At 43.1% G+C, this 19,822-nt stretch overlaps 2 protein-coding genes across 5 annotated transcripts in view; one reads left to right on the top strand and one right to left on the bottom strand.

The window, feature by feature from the left end:
• The window catches only part of usp16 (ubiquitin specific peptidase 16), a 57,362-nt gene extending 49,230 nt beyond the window's left edge, over nucleotides 1–8,132 (bottom strand). For 2 of the 3 annotated variants that reach the window (XM_070893307.1, XM_070893309.1), the window contains exon 1: nucleotides 8,009–8,132. The gene's annotated coding sequence lies outside the window, so the exon portion shown is untranslated. Of the gene's footprint in view, nucleotides 1–7,359; nucleotides 7,698–8,008 lie in introns of those variants that run through there. The other variant, XM_070893308.1, reaches the window with a different exon arrangement.
• rwdd2b (RWD domain containing 2B) lies at nucleotides 8,068–19,355 on the top strand. 2 transcript variants are annotated; one of them, XM_070893312.1, is made up of 5 exons: nucleotides 8,068–8,272; nucleotides 9,897–10,134; nucleotides 10,241–10,308; nucleotides 11,898–12,260; nucleotides 15,898–19,355. In XM_070893312.1, the coding sequence occupies exons 2-5, from the start codon at nucleotides 9,943–9,945 to the stop codon at nucleotides 16,148–16,150; spliced, it is 876 nt and encodes a 291-aa protein (XP_070749413.1). In that variant the 5' UTR covers nucleotides 8,068–8,272; nucleotides 9,897–9,942; the 3' UTR covers nucleotides 16,151–19,355. The 2 variants fall into 2 exon arrangements, with proteins under 2 accessions (XP_070749413.1, XP_070749412.1); XM_070893311.1 differs by having other exon boundaries at nucleotides 8,068–8,543.
• Nucleotides 19,356–19,822: the final 467 nt, after the last annotated feature.

The raw sequence follows: 19,822 nt of genomic DNA, 5'->3' as shown, positions 1-19,822 counted from the left end.
GCACAGATTATGACAAACAAAATAACTGTAGGATCTCAAGGAATATAGAAATGCTGAATATAACTGAACATTTTACAGGCAACAAAGCTGACTTCCAAACACTGACCATCTCTGATTACTTTCCCATCTCCCTTACCATTGATATCCCCCGTATCTTCCTAATCCCACCAGAGGAAAATATCTCTCCCCAGCTCCCTCACAAATTCACCCTTAAACTCCTAACTCCCTCTCCTCTGTTAGCTAGCTGTGGTTCAGTGGTAACACTCTCACCTTTGAGTTAGAAGGTTGTGGGTTCAAGTCTCACCCCACAGACTTGAGCACAAAATCTAGGCTGAAACTTCAATGCAGTGCTGAATTGTACAGAGGGAATGCTGCATTATTTTAGATCTTTTGGATGAGACGTTAAACTGAGGCCCATCTGCCCTCTCAGGTAGACATAAAAGATCCCATGGCACAATTTTGAAGAATAGCAGGGGAGTTCTCCATGTCCTGACCAATTATTATCTCTTAACCAACACAATTAAAAACAGATTATTTGGTCATTATCACATTGCTGTTTGTGGGACCTTGTTGTCCATAAATTGGCTGCCGCGTTTCCTACAATACAACAGTGACTGCACTTCAAAAGTACCACATTGGGCGTAAAGCATTTTGGGACATTTTGAGGTCGTGAAAGGCGCTATATAAATGCAAGTCTTTCTTTTCTTTCTCTGGCCCTCCACCATCTCTGCTGCTATTGGCCTGAAAAATGGCTTCCTTCTCTCTGCCATTGATGTTCATTCTGACCAAATCACTCACCTCCTCACACTTTTGCCATTCCCATAGTAAAGACCCCATCTTTGCTCCCTGAAGTCAGGACTGCAACCTCAACCAGATTTGATTTAACCAGTACCATGCTTCAATCTACATAGCCACTACTCCAGGATCATCCTGGAGGACAAGGATAACCCAAGACTCCTTTTCTCCATGGACTACGGCCTCCTCAAACACTTTTTCCCCATTGTCTCCTGCATCACGTCAAATACCAACTGACAAGAACTCACTGTCTTCCTCATCTGTATGATTGCGATCAGCCATGAAGCAGACTCTGTTGCTTCTTCTCCTAGCTTCTCACCTATTCTTGCCTTGATCCTCTGCCATTCTACATTTTTCTCTCCCAACAGCACCCCGCCCGCACCCAACTGCCTTTTCCCATCGCCTGCTACCATGATTCCCCACTCAATTATCCCACCTGGCCCATGCTGACTGACTCTTAATGGCTTCCTTTTCTCAGGGACCATCCATCACCTCTTCCAAACCACCATCATCCCATTCCTCAAAAAAACACCTTGACTCGCCCAGCCTCTCCATCTACCATCCCATCTGTAACATTTCTTTCCTCCCCTAGGTCTATGAACACCATCCCCATCTAATTCCGTACCCATCTCTGCCTAAACTCCCTGTTCAAACTCCTTCAGTTGATCTTCTGCAGTTTACAACACTGAGAGTGGGTCACTAGGTTGACAGCTCATAATCTATGCTGAAAATCTAGAGCAGTAATGGGAGAGTGCAGCACTATTGGAGGTACCATCCTACAGATTAGAACATAATCTGAGGTTCCATCTGCCTGTTCATATCTCATGGATGCTATCTGAAGAGGAGCAGGGAATTTTTCTCGTGTTCTGTCCAACATTCCTTCCAGAACCAATATTATCAAAACAATTACTTGGTCATTCATTTCATTTCTGTTTGTGGAACTTTGCTGGTGCTGAATTGCCACCCTGTTTACCTACACATGTTTCTTCACTCAAAAAGTAACTCACTGTGTGATAAGGCATTATTCATTTAATAGTTTTTTTTAGAAGTGGTTGTAATTCTGTGAAACAAAACTGAACTTCCAACAAGACAACCACAAATTAGTATCATGGTATCTTCATAGCACCCCCTGTAACTGCACAACAACAAACTGCTTTTATATAGCACCTAATAAAGTAGTAAAACATCCCAAGGTGCTTCACCAGAGTGTAATCAGACAAAAATTGACATCGAGCCAAAGAAGGAGACATTAGGACAGATGACGAAACAATTTGTCAAATAGGTTGGTTTTAAGCATCTTACAGGAGGAAGGTGGAGAGGTTTAGGGAGAGAATTCCAGAGTGTATGGCCTAGACGGCTGAAGGCACACCCACCAATGGTGACTTGAAAGACGTGTGGTATGCACAAAAGGCCAGAGTTGGAGGAACGCAGAATTCTGGAAGGGTTGTTGGGCTGGATGAGGTTACAGAGATTGGGAGGGGCGAAGCCATGGAGGATTTGAAAACAAGGATGAGAATTTTTTTTTAAACCAGGAGCCAATGTAGGTCAGCGAGCACAGAGGTGATGGGTGAACGTGACGGTGCGAGTTAGGATACGGGCAGCAGAGTTTTGGCTGAGTTCAAGTTTATGGAGGGTGGAAGATGAGAGGTCAGCCAGGAGAATATTGGAATAGTCAAGCCTGGAGGTAACAAGAGCATAGATGAAGGTTCAGAAGCAGATGAACTAATCTTTTACTCATGTGCAGCCCCTAAGAATGTTAAAATTTGCCATATCATGTCGAGATTATTAGTATGTCAAACTGCATCATAGTTTCAACATATGGATCTTTACATTTCTCAACTACTGGCCCTACTATGTAGCAGGTCAAATGTTCTCATGCATCAAAAATATTTTAAGTATAGTCATCTTAAACAAAGGAAATCTATGAGAAAGATCTTTTAGCTGAAAATTAAGCACACTTACAATTTATTAAGTTAACATCTATTGGACTATTCATTCAATAACTTTCGCTCAGCCATTCATTTTTAATGAACAATCTTCTTTCACCTCTGTTGTAAAACCACAAAAAGCTCTAGCAATTCACATCCACAGTGTGTCAATTATCAACATGCTAGCGCAAAACACAAAAAACAATCCCATCATTAGAAAACAGGAGAAAGACTCACAGCTTATTGACAAAAACAAAAAGCTGAAGTAATCTGGAGAAGTGTCACTGTAATTAACACTCCATTCTAAATGAACAGAAATGTATATCCTGCCCTACCACTTTGGACAAATGTAACTCAAAAGAAATCATAAGTGTTTATGTTTTTTTCAATTTTGTTGTTCATATCAATTTACACTTAAATAACGGCATCAATGCATAAAAAACACCCAATAGCACTCCACAAAAGGAGATAAAAACAGATATAAGCAGAAATTGGAAGAAGAGTTTGGGAAGTGACTACAGGTAGGAAAAAGTTAAACAACAACTTGTATTTATACAGCACCTTTAACATAGTGAAACGTCCCAAGGTGTTTCACATGAGTATTATGAGATTAAAAATTTGACACTGAACCGTGCAAGTAGAAATTACTTACAGTAGAAATAAGGTGATCTTGGTCAATGAGGTATTTTTTAAGGATCATCTTGAAGGAGGAAAGAGAGGTAGAGAGGCGGAGAGGTATAGGCAGGGAGTTCCAGAGCTTGGGGCCGAGGCAACAGAAGGCACTGCCACCAATGATTGAGCGATTATAATCAGGGATGCTCAAGAGGGCAGAATTAGCGGAGCACAGACATCTTGGGGGATTGTGGGGCTGGAGGAGATTACAGAGATAGGGAGAGGCGAGGCCGTGGAGGGATTTGAAAACAAGGATGAGAATTTTGAAACTGAGGCGTTGCTTAACTGGAAGCCAATGTAGGTTAGCGAGCATAGGGGTGATGGGTGAACGGGATTTGATGCGAGTTACGACACGGGCAGACGAGTTTTGGATCACCTCTAGTTTATGAAGGGTAGAATGTGGGAGGCCAGCAAGGAGTGCGTTGGAAGTCAAGTCTAGAGGTAATAAAGGCATGAATGAGGGCTTCAGCAACGGATGAGCTGAGGCAAGGGCGGAGACTGGTGATCTTACGGGAGTTTTAGTTATGATGCGGATAGAAACATAGAAAATAGGTGCAGGACTAGGCCATTCGGCCCTTCGAGCCTGCACCACCATTCAATATCATGGCTGATCATTCCCTCAGTACCCCTTTCCTGTTTTCTCTCCATACCCCTTGATCCCTTTAGTCGTAAGGGCCATATCTAACTCCCTCTTGAATATATCCAATGAACTGGCATCAACAACTCTTTGCGGCAGGGAATTCCACAGGTTAACAACTCTCTGAGTGAAGAAGTTTCTCCTCATCTCAGTCCTAAATGGCCTACCCTTTATCCTAAGACTGTGTCCCCTGGTTCTGGACTTCCCCAACCTTGGAAACAATCTACCCGCATCTAACCTGTCCCGTCCTGTCAGAATCTTATATGTTTCTATGAGATCCCCTCTCATCCTTCTAAACTCCAGTGTATAAAGGCCCAGTTGATCCAGTCTCTCCTCATATGTCAGTCCAGCCATCCCTGGAATCAGTCTGGTGAACCTTCGCTGCACTCCCTCAATAGCAAGAACATCCTTCCTCAGATTAGGAGGCCAAAATTGAACACAATATTCCAGGTGAGGCCTCACCAAGGCCCTGTACAACTGCAGTAAGACCTCCCTGCTCCTGTACTCAAATCCCCTTGCTATGAAGGCCAACATACCATTTGCCTTCTGCACCTGTATGCCAACTTTCAATGACTGATGAACCATGACACCCAGGTCATGTTGCACCTCCCCTTTTTCTAATCTGCCACCATTCAGATAATATTCTGTCTTCGCGTTTTTGCCCCCAAAGTGGATAACCTCACATTTATCCACATTATACTGCATCTGCCATGCATTTGCCCACTCATCTAACCTGTCTAAGTCACCCTTCAGCCTCTTAGCGTCTCCCTCACAGCTCACACCGCCATCCAGTTTAGTGTCATCAGTAAACTTGGTGATATTACACTCAATTCCTTCATCCAAATCATTGATGTATATTGTAAAGAGCTGGGGTCCCAGCACTGAGCCCTGCGGCACTCCACTAGTCACTGCCTGCCATTCTGAAAAGGACCCGTTTATCCCGACTCTCTGCTTCCTGTCTGCCAACCAGTTCTCTATCCACGTCAGTAAAATACCCCCAATACCATGTGCTTTAATTTTGCACACCAATCTCTTGTGTGGGACCATGTCAAAAGCCTTTTGAAAGTCCAAATACACATCCACTGGTTTTCCCTTGTCCACTCTACTAGTTACATTCTCAAAAAATTCCAGAAGATTTGTCAAGCTTGATTTCCCCTTCATAAATCCATGCTGACTTGGACCGATCCTGTCACTGCTTTCCAAATGCGCTGCTATTCATCCTTAATAATTGATTCCAACATTTTCCCCACTACTGATGTCAGGTTAACCGGTTTATAATTACCCGCTTTCTCTCTCCCTCCCTTTTTAAAAAGTGGTGTTACATTAGCTACCCTCCAGTCCATAGGAACTGATCCTGAGTCGATAGACTGTTGGAAAGTGATCACCAATGCATCCACTATTTCTAGGGCCACTTTCTTAAGTACTCTGGGATGCAGACTATCAGGCCCCGGGGATTTCTCGGCCTTCAATCCCATCAATTTCCCTAACACAATTTCCCGCCTAATAAGGATATCCTTCAGTTCCTCCTTCTCACTAGACCCTCAGTCCCCTAGTACTTTCAGAAGGTTATTTGTGTCTTCCTTCATGAAGACAAAACCAAAGTATTTGTTCAATTGGTCTGCCATTTCTTTGTTCCCCATTATAAATTCACCTGAATCTGACTGCAAGGGACCTACATTTGTCTTCACTAATCTTTTTCTCCTCACATATCTATAGAAGCTTTTGCAGTCAGTTTTTATGTTCCCGGCAAGTTTCTTCTCATACTCTATTTTCCCCCTCTTAATTAAACCTTTGTCCTCCTCTGCTGAATTCTAAATTTCTCCCAGTCCTCAGGTTTGCTGCTTTTTCTGGTCAATTTATATGCCTCTTCCTTGGATTTAACACTATCCTTAATTTCCCTTGTTAGCCACGGTTGAGCCACCTTCCCCGTTTTATTTTTACTCCAAACAGGGATGTACAATTGCTGAAGTTCATCCATGTGATCTTTAAATGTTTGTCATTGCCTATCCACCGTCAACCCTTTAAGTATCATTTGCCAGTCTACTCTAGCCAATTCACACCTCAAACCATTGAAGTTACCTTTCCTTAAGTTCAGGGCCCTAGTCTCTGAATTAACTGTGTCACTCTCCATCATAATAAAGAATTCTACCATGTTATGGTCACTCTTCCCCAAGGGGCCTCGCACAACAAGATTGCTAATTAGTCCTTTCTCATTACACATCATCCAGTTTAGGATGTGTGATCGAAAGCTCATATCAGGGTCAAATATGACATCAAGATTGCGAACAGTCTGGTTCAGCCTCAGACAGAAGTTGGGGAGAGAGATGGCGTCCGTGGCTAGGGAATGGAGTGAAGAATGTTGTAGTAAAGAATGAACATACATGTTATTGCAGTTCAGCACGTCCTTGGGATATCTCAAAGCACTTCATATCCAATGAATTATGATTGAACAGCAAATATACAAACAACTGTGACTGCACTTCAAAAGAGGTAGGTTTTCAGTAAGATTTTTGAAGTTGGGGAGAGGTGAAGCAAAGTAAATGGTTTAAGGAGTGCAGATCTGTGATGGTTGAAGGCTATGCAACAACAATGGAGTGAATGGGCCAAGGGACACAGTTGTCCAGACACAAGAGTGGGGAGTGCAAGCTGGGGTCGGAGAAAACTGCAGAGGTACTTCGGAGCAAGGCCACAGAAGGAATTATAGATGAGGGCAAGTATTTTTAAATCTATGGATGGGGAACCAGTGGAGGTCAGCAAAGACTGGGGTGGCAGGTCAGCGAGAGTTAATATGGGATATGATGCAGATGGAGAAATAACTAAATGCCACCCACCCCCACTCAGCAGGTCAGGCAACATCTGTGGAGAGAGAAACAGAGTTAACGTTTCAGGTCGATGACCTTTCATCTGAACTGGTCATCGACCTGAAATGCTCAGTTTCTCTCTCCACCTGTTGAGTGTTTTCCAACATTTTGTTTTTAATTTCACATTTCCAGCATCCGCAGTATTTTACTTGGTTGTAGATACTTGCTTGTGTATGACATCTTAAAAAGCACAATATTCCCCTCTCCAAGAAAGGTTATACATGGGACCTCTATAGATGTAAATTTAAAAAAACGCAACATCTACATTGTGGAGGGAGATAAAGTTAGAAGATGATGAAACAAAGAGTGATAGAATAGCTTCCTTCTGTGCTGTAACCATTCAGCCGGTCGAGCCTGTGCCGGCTCTCCGCAAGAGCACTTCAGCCAGTCCTGTATGCAGTCTCCAGAGAATACAACCGCTACACCAGCAAAGACATGCCGATCCAGGCCGACTTGAACAACCTACCACCAACCCGTCTCAAATCTAGGTGGTCATTTTGGGCCATCGCAGAAGCCCTTCAGCGATCTCCCCTCAGCCTTGGTGACCGATGTCAAAATGTTTGGAACAACTGCGACGTACGGAATGGATTCCTTATAGAGGACCCCACAGTACAACCTGTCGGATCCAACCTTCCTCGCAAGCAGTGGACAACCATCAACCGCCTCAGAACCGGTCATGGTCGATGCCGCCAGCTTCTCCGTAGGTGAAAGATTAAAGCATCCCCATCATGCGACTGTGGAGCTCCTCATCAGACCCTGGAGCACATCATTGAGCACTGCCCTCAGAGGAAATTTGCAGGCAGCCTACACGATATCCGCGCTGCTACACCGGAAGCTTGGGCCTGGAATATTGACGTTTGATTTGCTTTGCTACAACCGTACGAAAGAAGCAGCCAGTCCTGTGAACCTCGTGCATTCGGAGTGAGTCACTCCTGGTGGTTTCAGCAGGTGACGAACCCGTGGATGCCACTGCCGGTTAAACATGTGTGGAGAAGGGCGGCAATCCGCCTCACGCCTTGACGATAAACCTGCCGCCAGCGCGGCCCAACCACCTGCGGGTCAAAGCCTCCCCCCCCCCCCGCCCGCCGCCGAGCGAAGCCCGCCCCGGGTCTCACCTGCTGCTGCTGCTTGCTGCTGCTGCTGTGCGGGCTTGGGCGCCGCGCCGCTCACATGCTGCCGCACGGTGGGTACAGGCCGCGAGAGCGGACAACCATCAGCCGCGCTGCTGCTGTTGCGTTTACCACTACGCATGCGCGGCCAGGCCGAGGTGACGGTGGCCGAAAGAAAGCAAAACACAAAATCAGGTGTGGAGCTGGATTTGGCGGCGCCGGAAGTGGAGGACAAGTTGCTGTTTGGATGGTGGAAGTGGCAGTGTGCAGGTACGGTGCGCTGTGCTTTGTGTTCTCGGTGTAGTGCTGTGCAATATTTGTCCCATTGACGTCTCTATTAACCGACCTGCAAGGCCACAGTTCAAGCAGTAACATTACCGTTATTTAATATTTTCAACTCCTCTAACCGATTTAAAAAGACGTGCATTTAAAGCCATTTTGACTTGTGCTGAAAAATGAACACAACTTTCGTCTATTTAAATAACTTCAAGCTTTCTCGGTCTTTTGATCGTTATTGTATGTTTTTCTGCGATAACCTAAGGTGAGCTTTTGAAAAGTGGAATGGCTGAAACTATGAAAGGAAACATTTCTGGAATACCTTTTAAAATAGCACCGCTATGGCTTACCTTTAATTATCTACCTTCTTAAGTGTCGAACAAAAGTTTGATACAAAATCAGTAGCTTTTCAGGCATAATGCTCCATGCTGGAACAGGTCAATTTGTGAGAAATTATTTTAGGGTTGTTGGTGACTTTGCCAAAAGTGTCTCCCTTTGTCCACAACAAATAGTTCAGCAGCAGAACCTCTGAGTAACCCTTCTGTTTTTATTAGCAACCTACATGAAATACATTCAGCAAAGCTATTCTGATATTATTATGGTCTAATCCCAGTAATTGTAAGATGCTCAGACCAGTTATGTTACTGAACCCAATAAGGTATCTATGGCAGAGCCAAATTTGTAACAATGGAGCTTGGGGGTTTTTGTTTTACCTTTTTGACAGATAACTGTAAAGTTTGAGCTGGAACAATAGAACAACTGCTGGGTCTTCCAGGGGAAATGATTTCTCTGCATCTACCCTACTGAATCCCTTCATCATATTAAATACCTTGATTAAATCACCCCTCAACCTTCAAAATGCAATGGAATACAAGTCAAGATTATGCAACTTGCCCTAATAATTTAACCCTTTAAGCACTGGTATAATTCTAGTGAATCTGCACTGTTCCATCTCCAAGGCCTGAGGTATTTGTATCTGTGCACTAGATTTTGATGATTTATGAATATGGACACCTAAATCTCTTGGGCTTTGAAATAATGGATGTCTATGGGTCGAGAGCCAAAGAAACAGGAACTTAGCTGGAGAAACATTAGCTAGAAATGAGATCAGTAATTTCATTTTATTTGAACCTGATCTAAGCACTGGTCATTTTAATGAATGAAGCTTGGGAGCCTCTGAGTTTTGTTAAATTGCCAGTTCAACATGGGTGATGGGCTCGACATGCTCCAAATAAAAGGAGTGCAATAACAGGCTATACAAATACCTCAGGTCTTGGAGACGGAACAGTGCAGATTCACTAGAATTATACCAGTGCTTAAAGGGTTAAATTATTAGGACAAGTTGCATAATCTTGACTTGTATTCCACTGCATTTAGAAGGTTCAGAGGTGATTTAATCAAGGGTTGTAATTATAGTGCTTTATTTTCTGTAATTTCCCCCACCATTTACTTATGTGCATTCACAGTAGGAGTGAGGATCCCCATGCTTATTCTACAGGAGGATGCCCTTTCAGAGTTGCTAGTGAATTTTCCCCCAAGGAATGTAAAAAAAAATGCTATTTTATCAGTGCTAATTTTACACAATCAACATTTGATTTGTAGTATGTTGTCTTTTTAGGTATTGCAGTTTGGTTATCGCACCTTTCAAAGACATTCTTTGAAAAATGTCCAGTCCTGCTAATGCTGAGGCCCAGCTATCTGAACTAGAGCTTCTGTTCAGCATGTTTCCGAATGAGCTTCTAGTGGATGATCAATTGGCTTTAGCAGATCTCCGAGACTATGTGCAGGGAAAGATGCTGAGCCCACCAACTTCAAGACTACAATTCACTGTACACCTCCAGCTGGATGTTCCTAATGTCAGTATCGCATTAGAAATGTTTATGCATGGTTTCTGACTGTTTTAAATAATTGTACATGAAAAATATTTTTTTCCTCCAATGGAATTACTTCTTTTGTTTTCAGGTAGTGTGTGCATTATCTTGTGCCTTTCCCCAAAATTATCCAGCAGTGATACCAGAAATTTCAACAAGGTACAGTACAGGCAGTTATGGTGCAGTTGCACAATAGATTTGAAGAAAAAGTGAAGCCATCACTCTGTAATTAGCAGGTTGAAAATAAACAATTTAAGCAAAGCACGTTCAAATTATGTTAGTACAGCTAGAAGCTGTTTGAAGATTCAGTTGCAAGTGTCAAATATTTGTGTTTGCCATAATTCACATGACAAGTGCCATTTTTGCGAGGAAGAGTGGAGGGTCATTTATTTCATTTCTTTCTTCCTTTTCTCTTTTTTTTTCTTTGACATTCCCTTGCAACTCCCCGTACCGTGATCAAGCAGGTGACTTGCTCCTCGGTTGCTGTTAATATTGCTTTGTAAGAGGCGGCGAGAAGCTGTATGTGAATAAGTCAGAGTGGTCTGCTCTCCAAATCTTCCTCACCCCTCACCCCCTTCCTCCAACCCACCACCGAGGGGACGTGTATGTCCTCTGGTGCCTCTGCTGACATCAAAAACTCCGGGCATGAGGAATAAAGGATGCAGATCCATGGCTCAGTGCATTGGGAAGATTATGCATCAGACCATAGAGGGCCCTAACTAGATTGCAATTTCCAGAATAATTTTGGATGTACCACTGTCCTGCAATATGGCTTAATCACTTCCCTTCTTCTCTCCCTTTGATTGTTAAAAACGTAAGTTAAGCATATGTAAAAACATCATTTTATCAAATATATTCAGGCTGGTAACATGTTGAAAACATCCAATACAACTGTGCCTTGAATGTGTGTTTGTATGGTCTGCTTTGGGAAGCAATAGCTATCGTACTGTTGGTGATGGGGAGGGAGATGTTGACACTACAGGTGAGTGAGTGGGGGATGATAAATTTAGAATTTTGTGCTTAGTTCATGTAGTGGTACATGATGTCAATGTCCCAGTAGCTAAACATTGATGTTTAACTCCCTCTCTTCCTGAAAGTGTTGTCCTTGGTAGTAGGGTAGTGTTGGAGACAAGTCTGTAGCATAAACAACCTACTTGGATCGGCACTGATTGCCTCCTTGGGGCAGCTTCACTGGGTACCACTAACAGCAAAATGCTGATGGCGAACATTGCAAGAATTTCTGTCAAGTCTGCCCTTTTGATTGCTGTACAAATCTTGCAGTATCTGCATTTTCAGGTTTCCATTGTGCAGTATAAATGGGGTGGTTTTGTCATCAAGGGAACCAGTACAATAGTGGAAGGCTTAAAAAGGAAAAAAAGCTGCATGAATGGAATTAAAAACAAAATTTCTGAAAAAATATAGCAGATGCGTCAGCATCTGGGAACAGAAAAGACAGGTAAATGTTTCCGGTGCAGTTCCATCATAAGTTCTGGTAAAGTGCCTATGTCCAAAATGTTTATCCATTATTTGTCTTTCCAAATGTTGATAGGACCTGCTTTGTATTTCAGCATGTTCTACAATTATGGAAGAAGCTCTGTAATTAAAAAAATGAGCATAAAAGTGGCTCTTTTTGTCCCTTTTTCCTGGAGCTGAGTTGAAAGAATGCATTCAGTTGATTTTTTTGTGTCTTGAAGTCCTGTAAGCTAGATAACTTCAGTTCAAAGTAACTGTCACATTCCATTTTCCAGGTCGGATGCTTTATACAGAACACAGCAGGTGCAATTAAATACGGACCTTCATGAATTTCTAAGAGAGAACTGTTGTGGTGAGATATGCATGTTGAATGTAATTGAGTGGATCAAAGACCATGCAGCCACTTACATGAGCAAAGAAACTATTTCAGTTGAAAAGCTACAACCTGCTAACAGAACCAAAGATGCAATTTGTACCAGACTCTGGATCTACAGCCACCACATCTACAACAAAGAGAAGAGAAAGAATATTCTAGAGTGGGCAAAAGAGCTTACACTTACTGGGTTCAGTATGCCCGGCAAGCCTGGAGTGGTTTGTGTGGAAGGGCCACATAGCGCATGTGAAGAATACTGGGCAAGGTTTGACTTTGTTACATTATCGGTTTCTTCAGAATAAGAACCAACAACAACAACTTTTATTTATATAGCAGCTTCAGTGTAGTAAAACATCCCACGGCCATTCACAGGAGCATTACAAAACAAAATTTGACACTGGGCCACATCATGAGATATTCGGGCAGATGAAGAGGTAGGTTTTAAGTTGTGTCTGACAGGAAGAAAGAGATGCCAAGCAGTTTAGGGAGAGAATTCCAGAGCTTAGGTCCTTGGCAGCAAAAGACATGGCCACCAATGGTGGAGTGATTAAAATCGGGGATGATCAAGAGGCCAGAATTAGAGGAGCGCAGATAGCTAAGTGGGGCTGGAGGAGATTACAGAGATGGGGAGGGGCGAGGCCATGGAGGGATTTGAAAATAAGGATGAGAATTTTTAAATTGAGGCGTTGCTTAACCGGAAGTCAATGTAGGTCAGCGAGGACTGGGGTGATGGGTAAACAATACTTGGTGCAGGTTAGGACATGGGTAGCAGAGTTTTGGAGGATAGAACATGGAAGGCTGGCTAGGAGTATATTGGAATAGTCAAGTCGAGAGGTAACAAAGGCATGGATGGAGGTTTCAGCAGCAAATAAGCTGAGGCAGGGGCGGAGTCAGACGATGTTCTGGAGGTGGAAATAGGCAGTCTTAGTGATGACACAGATATGTTCGGAAGCTCATTTTGGGGTCAAATATGACACCAAGGTTGCGAATAGTCTGGTTCATCCTCAGACAGTTGACAGGAAGAGGGATGGAGTCGGTGGCAAGGAAACGGAGATTGTGGCGGGGATCGAAGACAATGGCTTCAGTATTTCCAATATTTAGTTGGAGGAAATTTCTGCTCATCCAGTAATTTAGAGGCAGTGGAGGAGTCGAGAGAGGTGGTGGTGAGGTACAGCTGGATGTCATCAGCGTACCATCAAGAAGTCCATTGGAGCACAGGATAAAATATGAACTTATATGCCTCACCATAGTTTTGGGGAACATAGATGTAATTATTAAATTTGCCACTCCTGGGCCCCAAGAGATCTGCTTCTCCCTCTCTCCCCACCCTGGTCACCATTAACAGAAAAACACTGCTGTTTAGAATCATAGCACGGTAGGAGGCTATTTCGGCCCATCGTGTCCCGCCAGCTGACAAAGAGCTCTCCAGCCTAATCCCACTTTCCAGCTCTTGGTCCGTAGCCTTGTAGGTTACAGCACTTCAAGCGCACATCCAAGTACTTTTTAAATGTGGTGAGGGTTTCTGCCTTTAGATTAATATATTTTTCTCGTTCGGACTCTACTGTGATGCTTTTGTGTTTTATTGTATTTACACAACACACATATCAGTGATGTCCTGCGACGTTGCTTTCAGTTAAAAGGTAAAACTATTCAGGGTTTGAGACACCCTTTTTTATCTCCTGAACTCCTCCACAGTTTCCAGGTTACATTTTCTCCAGACCTCATTGTTCAGCCTTGAGCCTCAACACTGCTCACCCGACTTTGGACTGGAAGTCTCCAACTAGATCCACAACTCCGACAATCCGCTCCACTGCTGAACGCCTGAGCTCAGTTCTGTAATTAGCCATACATATTGGCATCACAATCCCTCCGATCCTACTACCCTACTTCTCCCTGCTGCTTTCTCTTTCATCTTACTTTATTACATTGTTTTTCTTCTCCACTCCACACTTACCTCATGATTTTTATTTCCTATAGACTTTTACTCTGGTCTCGTTACTACCTTGCTCTACTTTGCATTTCTTTTCCTCAACCATTATTAAAGCCAGTCTTCATTCCCAGACAACACAGTGACTGCAGGGAATCAGAGTTCAGCAGTGGGTAGCAATAGTGATTGCGGGTAATGTTTCTTTTTTGCCTACAATATCCTCAAACCATGATTTGATAAGTATTAACTGTTTGTGGGATAGTTTTACAAAGATATACTATAATAAATGTACTCAAATCATCAACATTAAAAAAAAAAGTCAAAATATTTGATTGCACACTCTGCAACATCCCTGATTGCCACTTGTTGGTGCTGCACACTGCAGCTCCAAATCTGATGCATAATTCTTATAGGTAGTGATCTTTGGATTACTCCCAGTGCCACGTGCTAGTGACTATAGGAATAGTAGGATAAAACAGGTTAACGTGTGACTGGAGGAAGGGCTTCTGATTCCTGGTGCATTGGGACCTGTTCTGGAGCAGGAGGGACCTCTTCAAGATGGACGAGTTGCACTTCAACAGAGCTGAGACCAATGCCCTCGCAGGGACCAAACAGTAGGAAAAAGATAGAAGAGCAAATTTGAAGTCAAATTATAGAAAGATGCAAGAACTATAGAGTAATAATGGGGGACTTTAATTATCCTAATATAAATTGGGATAGTAACAGTGTTAAGGACAAAGAATTCTTGAAGTGTGTACCAGAGAACTTACTTGTTGGGTTGGAAACACACTGATCAAGGAAGGAAGCAATGCTGGATCTAGTTCTGTCAAATGAAATGGAGTATGTTTTAGCGGGAGAGCTCTTGTGGAACAGTGATCATAATATCATCAGATTTATAATGGTTATGGAGGGAACAATCAAGTGTAAAAATATTTAACTGGAGGAAGGCTAATTTCAGTGAGCTAAAAAGGGATCTGGCCCAGGTGGCGTGGTAGGCAAAACTGTAATTGAACAATGTGAGGCCCTCAAAGAGGAGATAGTTTGTGTACAGAGTAAACACATTCCCATGAGACATCCAAATCTAGAGCTCCATGGATGACTAAAGATACAGAGATTAAAATGAAACAGAAATAGGAGGCTTATGATGAATGTAAGGTTAATAATACAGCAGCAAAACAAGCTGAACAGAAAGTTCAGAGAATATCTAAAAAAGGAAATAAGAGAGTATAAGAATAGATTAGCGGCTAACATAAAAGGGAACCCAAAGGATGCTGCCAATATAGCAGTAAAGGTGGAGGTAGTAGCGATATTGGATAGGATAAAAGAAGAGGTACTTAAAAGGTTGGCATTCCTCAAAGTAGAAAAGTTACCGGTCCAGATGGAATGCATCCTAGGTTACTGAGGGAAGGGTGGAAATTGTGGAGGTTCCAGCCACAATCTTCCAATCCTGCTTAGATATAGGGGTGGTGCCAGAGGACTAGAGGATTGTAAATGTTATACCGCTGTTCCAAAAAAAAAAGGAAGCGGCATAAACCCGGCAATAAAAAGCCGGTCAGCCTAATGTCAGTGATGGGGAAAATTTTAGAGACTTCAATCCAGGACAAAATTTATTGGCGCTTGGAAAATTATGGGCTAATAAATGAAAGTCAGCACGGTTTTGTTAAAGGCAAATCATGTTTGACTAACTTGATTTGAGTTCTTTGATGAAGTAACGGAGAGGGTTGAAGGGGGGTTGTGCGACTGACGTGTATATGGACTTTCAAATGATGTTTGGCTTTGGTACTTTGAGCAGAGGGAGGGGAAAGCATAGTGCCTGCCCGGAACTATGATGTTTTCCTAGATTGCTATAGCTAACACTGGAACCTAATTGGTGTGAACATCATAGGCATAAAGACTCAAACCAACACTAATATGCTGTACCAACACACCACACCACCTGTTCCGTATCCTCTAACATATTTCCATCTCCTTGCAGAGTAAAACGGTTGACCTGGAAGAGGATTCTAATCCGCCACAGAGAGGACGCTACTTTGGATATCACAAAAGTTGATGTGGATGCTGCAATGCAAATGTTTCGGAAGTTTACAGAATTTGAAGAAAAAATATTTGCCGTACGTGGTAACAAAGGAAATCATATGGATTTGGGGCAGCTCTACCAATTCTTAAATGAAAGGGAATGTGGAGACATTTTTCAATTGTACTTTGGTGTTGAAGGAAAAACTTCTTAAATAAGTGTTCACATCATTGTTTATCTGTAACAGGGAAAAAAAAACAGCTTTGTTTAAACGTGCCATGTTCTGCTGTGAATGTCATACTATCCAGTATTCTAACCAGCTACAGAAATTAGAAACCTGATTGAATTTTTTTAAATTCTAGTTAAATGAATAGCTTTAAAAAAAAAAATCTGATTTGTTCACCCAGGAATCTGAAAATACTCCTGACTGTTTTTATGTTCCTTTTATTTGTCTTGTATCAATTTAGCAATCTTCTGCTTGTAATCCTTTAGACTCCTATCATCACAGGTATCCAGTAATGGTTATAATAGGTATGTTGGTCAGTGAATCAATACTAGTGAACAAGTTGCACATATATATAAAAAAAACCCAGAGTGTTGCCAAAGAAAACCCTTCACTGAAGAACAAACGTAATGAGTTGAATCGTGATGATTCTTAGTTCCTTTTACCAGTGCTAGCTTCAATTAATTTCCATTAAGGACAGTAACGTTTACGAATGGTAATGATTAGAAGAAAAGCTGTAATGATTGTAAAAAAAATCCCCTTGGTTTCATCGACCAGAACACACCTGTAGAAACTTGCCATAATTATTCTCTTTGAGAATAGCATTACATTTTTATTCTTTATCAACAAATCAATTTATGGATCAATTTTTAAAAGCACTTAGAATTTATAGATTGATAAATAGATACTTCGTAATAAAACTGAAGCTGAATTTGCTTTTAGTAATATTCTCAATAAGCGACTTTTGGTAAACTTTGTTTCTTCTGGAAATTATTGTGCAGTGGACTGAGTACATGGGGGTGATTGGGGGGGGGCGGTGTTGGAGAAGCTACTGTGTGGACTTTATGGGGTTTATATTAACACCTGCAAAGCCCCCTCCCCCCCCCCCCCCCCCCCCCCGATAGGCGGGAGAGGGGCTTAAAAAATAAAGCTCGCAAAACACGACACCAACCATTTTTACAGTGGTGGGTTGCTCCCAAAGTGCAATTGGGAGATTGATTAAAATGTAATGGTTGCTGGTTGGGTTTCCCCGGGCTCAGAAAACCCAGCTGTTAAATGGAGATGAGAGCAGACAGCTGCAAGAAGGTAAGTGGTTTTTAGAGCACTGCTTGTGAGCCAGGCGGAGCAGGAGTGTCTCCCCGGTCTCTCAAGCAAACCTTCCTGCCACCCGCCCCAAACACGTGATCCCAAGCTTCCTGCCCCGCGATCTGGCGACCCCTCCCTTTCAACCTTTGGGGCTAGACTTTGGCCGATATTTCCGGCCTTAGTGGTATTTTTAGTTTTCAGGATCACCGGAATATCGCCCATTTTAAAAAGCGCTAGTTTTGCTCTTTTAATTTGGGCGATAGCTTTAGCGATGTGAAATGGGCGATAGCGAAGTATCCAGTCATGCAAGGTTGGCGTCCATAGCAAAGGCCGTTCTGCGCATGCGCGTTTTTGTTTTAGGCAAAGAACTTTTCCCGCGATTTGGGAGGTCCGGTGTCATCTGCGCATGCCCAACGCAAAGGGAGAGAGGATTTCTGAGGGAAGGGTGTTTATTGTGGAGCTTTGGGTAACATGGAGATGGAGCACAAAGAGTCAGGAGAGAGTGTTGGGGAGGTTGGAGGGAGAAGGAGGGAGAGACTGTTCTCCAAAGAGGCGAACGAGGCCTTGGTCCACATGGTGGAGACTCAGTGGGTCCAATTAATCTGGGGTGGGTATGGGAAACCCCCCCCCCCCCCCGGCAAGATCATACAGGACAATATGGACTGATATTACCGAGGTAGTCTCATCGGTGGCCCATGATATAAGAGAGGCAGATCAGTGCCGCAAGCGATGGAACAGTCTTGTTGCATCTGTAAGAGTAAGTATTAAAATATTAACTTTATAATTGTAACGGTGCGCTAACTCATTAATTAGAATGTAAACCTGCCGGATTGTAATTAAGCTGGGTAATCTTGGGTAGCTTCCCTGTTAAGATTTGGACTGGGGTCGGAACCTGCACCCTTTAACTAATCTTGTTGAGATACATCTTAATCGACAGTATTAATTATTATTTAAACGCTTTGAACGAAAATTGGGGCCAAAAGAATGACTGGAAACACACAGACTACAAACACTCTGCATTTCTACCACTTTTGAAGGAGAATTATTCAATTATATCGCTGCCTGTGTGCTGTGAGCAACTCTTTAACTTGGGCACCAGCTCCTTTTTGGTTAGGTTGGTGGATGATGAATAGCATGTGGATTACAATATGTGTTTCCGTAATAGTACCTAGGCTGATCTGGAGAAGCGTGCCTCTGCCCTAGTTGGCATGCATAGTTCTGCCACCCGTGGTAGTGCAGATCCCATTCTTGCGCCATGTGAGTAATGTGTAAACCATTGGTAATTTAAAGTAATTTAATGCCATTTGATGATAATATATGAATGATGTAATGTTATGGATGCAGCTTCTGTACTCTCATGTTGATTATATGTAGCGTCTCTCGTTCACATTTATTGCAGTACTGTTGCTCCTCGTACATATGCCTGCGCAGCGCAAGCATTCTCATGCCTCCCCTTGTCTTCTACTAACCTCAGTTATGTTCTCCAGCTCCCCAGGCGCAACAGGAGGCCACTGGAGCATCACCTCCATTGCTGCAAGTTGTGCTCACCATGGGTGAAGATGATACTACTGAGGAGGATGATGCACCGGTTGAGGAAGTACCTGAAGTAGGGGGCCAAGCGGATTGCAGCAGGGCGCTCAGTCGTCCAGTGCCCAGGCTGACCCCGCGGAGGTTGGATCGGCGAGTTAGGCACGCGCTGAGAGAGGCAGATGTGAACGAGGACATGGTGTCACTATCGAGGGCGAGCGTCGACATAGGTCGAGAGTTCCTCCAAGCAATTGGTGGGTTGACTGGCAACAGTGCAATACTATCTGCTCGAATGTTGGAGAACATGGGGCAGATGGTTGCGGCGAACGGCCGACTCTGTCAGTGCCATGCGGCAGGTGATAGTTTTGGGATAAGGCACTGCAGCCCAAGGTACCGTACTACCATCAGCTTCGACAGATGCAAGTCAAGGAGGAACCAGTTCCTTTTGACTCGGAAGAAGTTTCTTTGGAAACATCTTCTCCTCGGCCTCCTGAAGTCCATCTGCCAATGTCCTCCCACCCACAGCAGCAGCCCTAGAGGTGCTCTACTGCAAGACGACTTGGCTCCATTACTAGGGGCGTAATTGGCAAATGGGGGGGGTTCAAATAAGGGGAGGGGTGTAAAGATTGAGGAGGGAAGCCTGGCCGCAGGTAGGGGGGGGGCTCTAATCTATTTTTTGTTATTAAAAATTTGTTGAATGTTGAGGGTTGTGGGAGGGTGTTATCGTTAATTAAAAATTATTGTTGTTGGAGAAATATTGTTGACTGTTGGGGGTGTTATAGTTTGTTGAAATATTCTTTTGCGTCACTTGTTAAATTATTAAAAAATTTGATTGAACTTTACAATTGTTGTGCAGTGTCTTCTAATAACGTACGGTTAAACATCAATACAAGGGTGGCAAACAATGGCCAGGCCAGGCAAGAATGAAATGTAACGCAACTGTGACTGTCACCAACGTAACTTCACGCAAAGCGTTCGTTTATGAGCTGCTGATGCAACAGTTTTGCAGTTGTGTAACTACCATGGGGCTTTTCCAGTGGTGTGGCTGGC

This window comes from Pristiophorus japonicus, chromosome 11 (assembly GCF_044704955.1).
Source record: "Pristiophorus japonicus isolate sPriJap1 chromosome 11, sPriJap1.hap1, whole genome shotgun sequence".
NCBI classification, from domain to species: domain Eukaryota; kingdom Metazoa; phylum Chordata; class Chondrichthyes; family Pristiophoridae; genus Pristiophorus; species Pristiophorus japonicus.
This window is presented reverse-complemented; position numbering and strand designations above follow the sequence as displayed.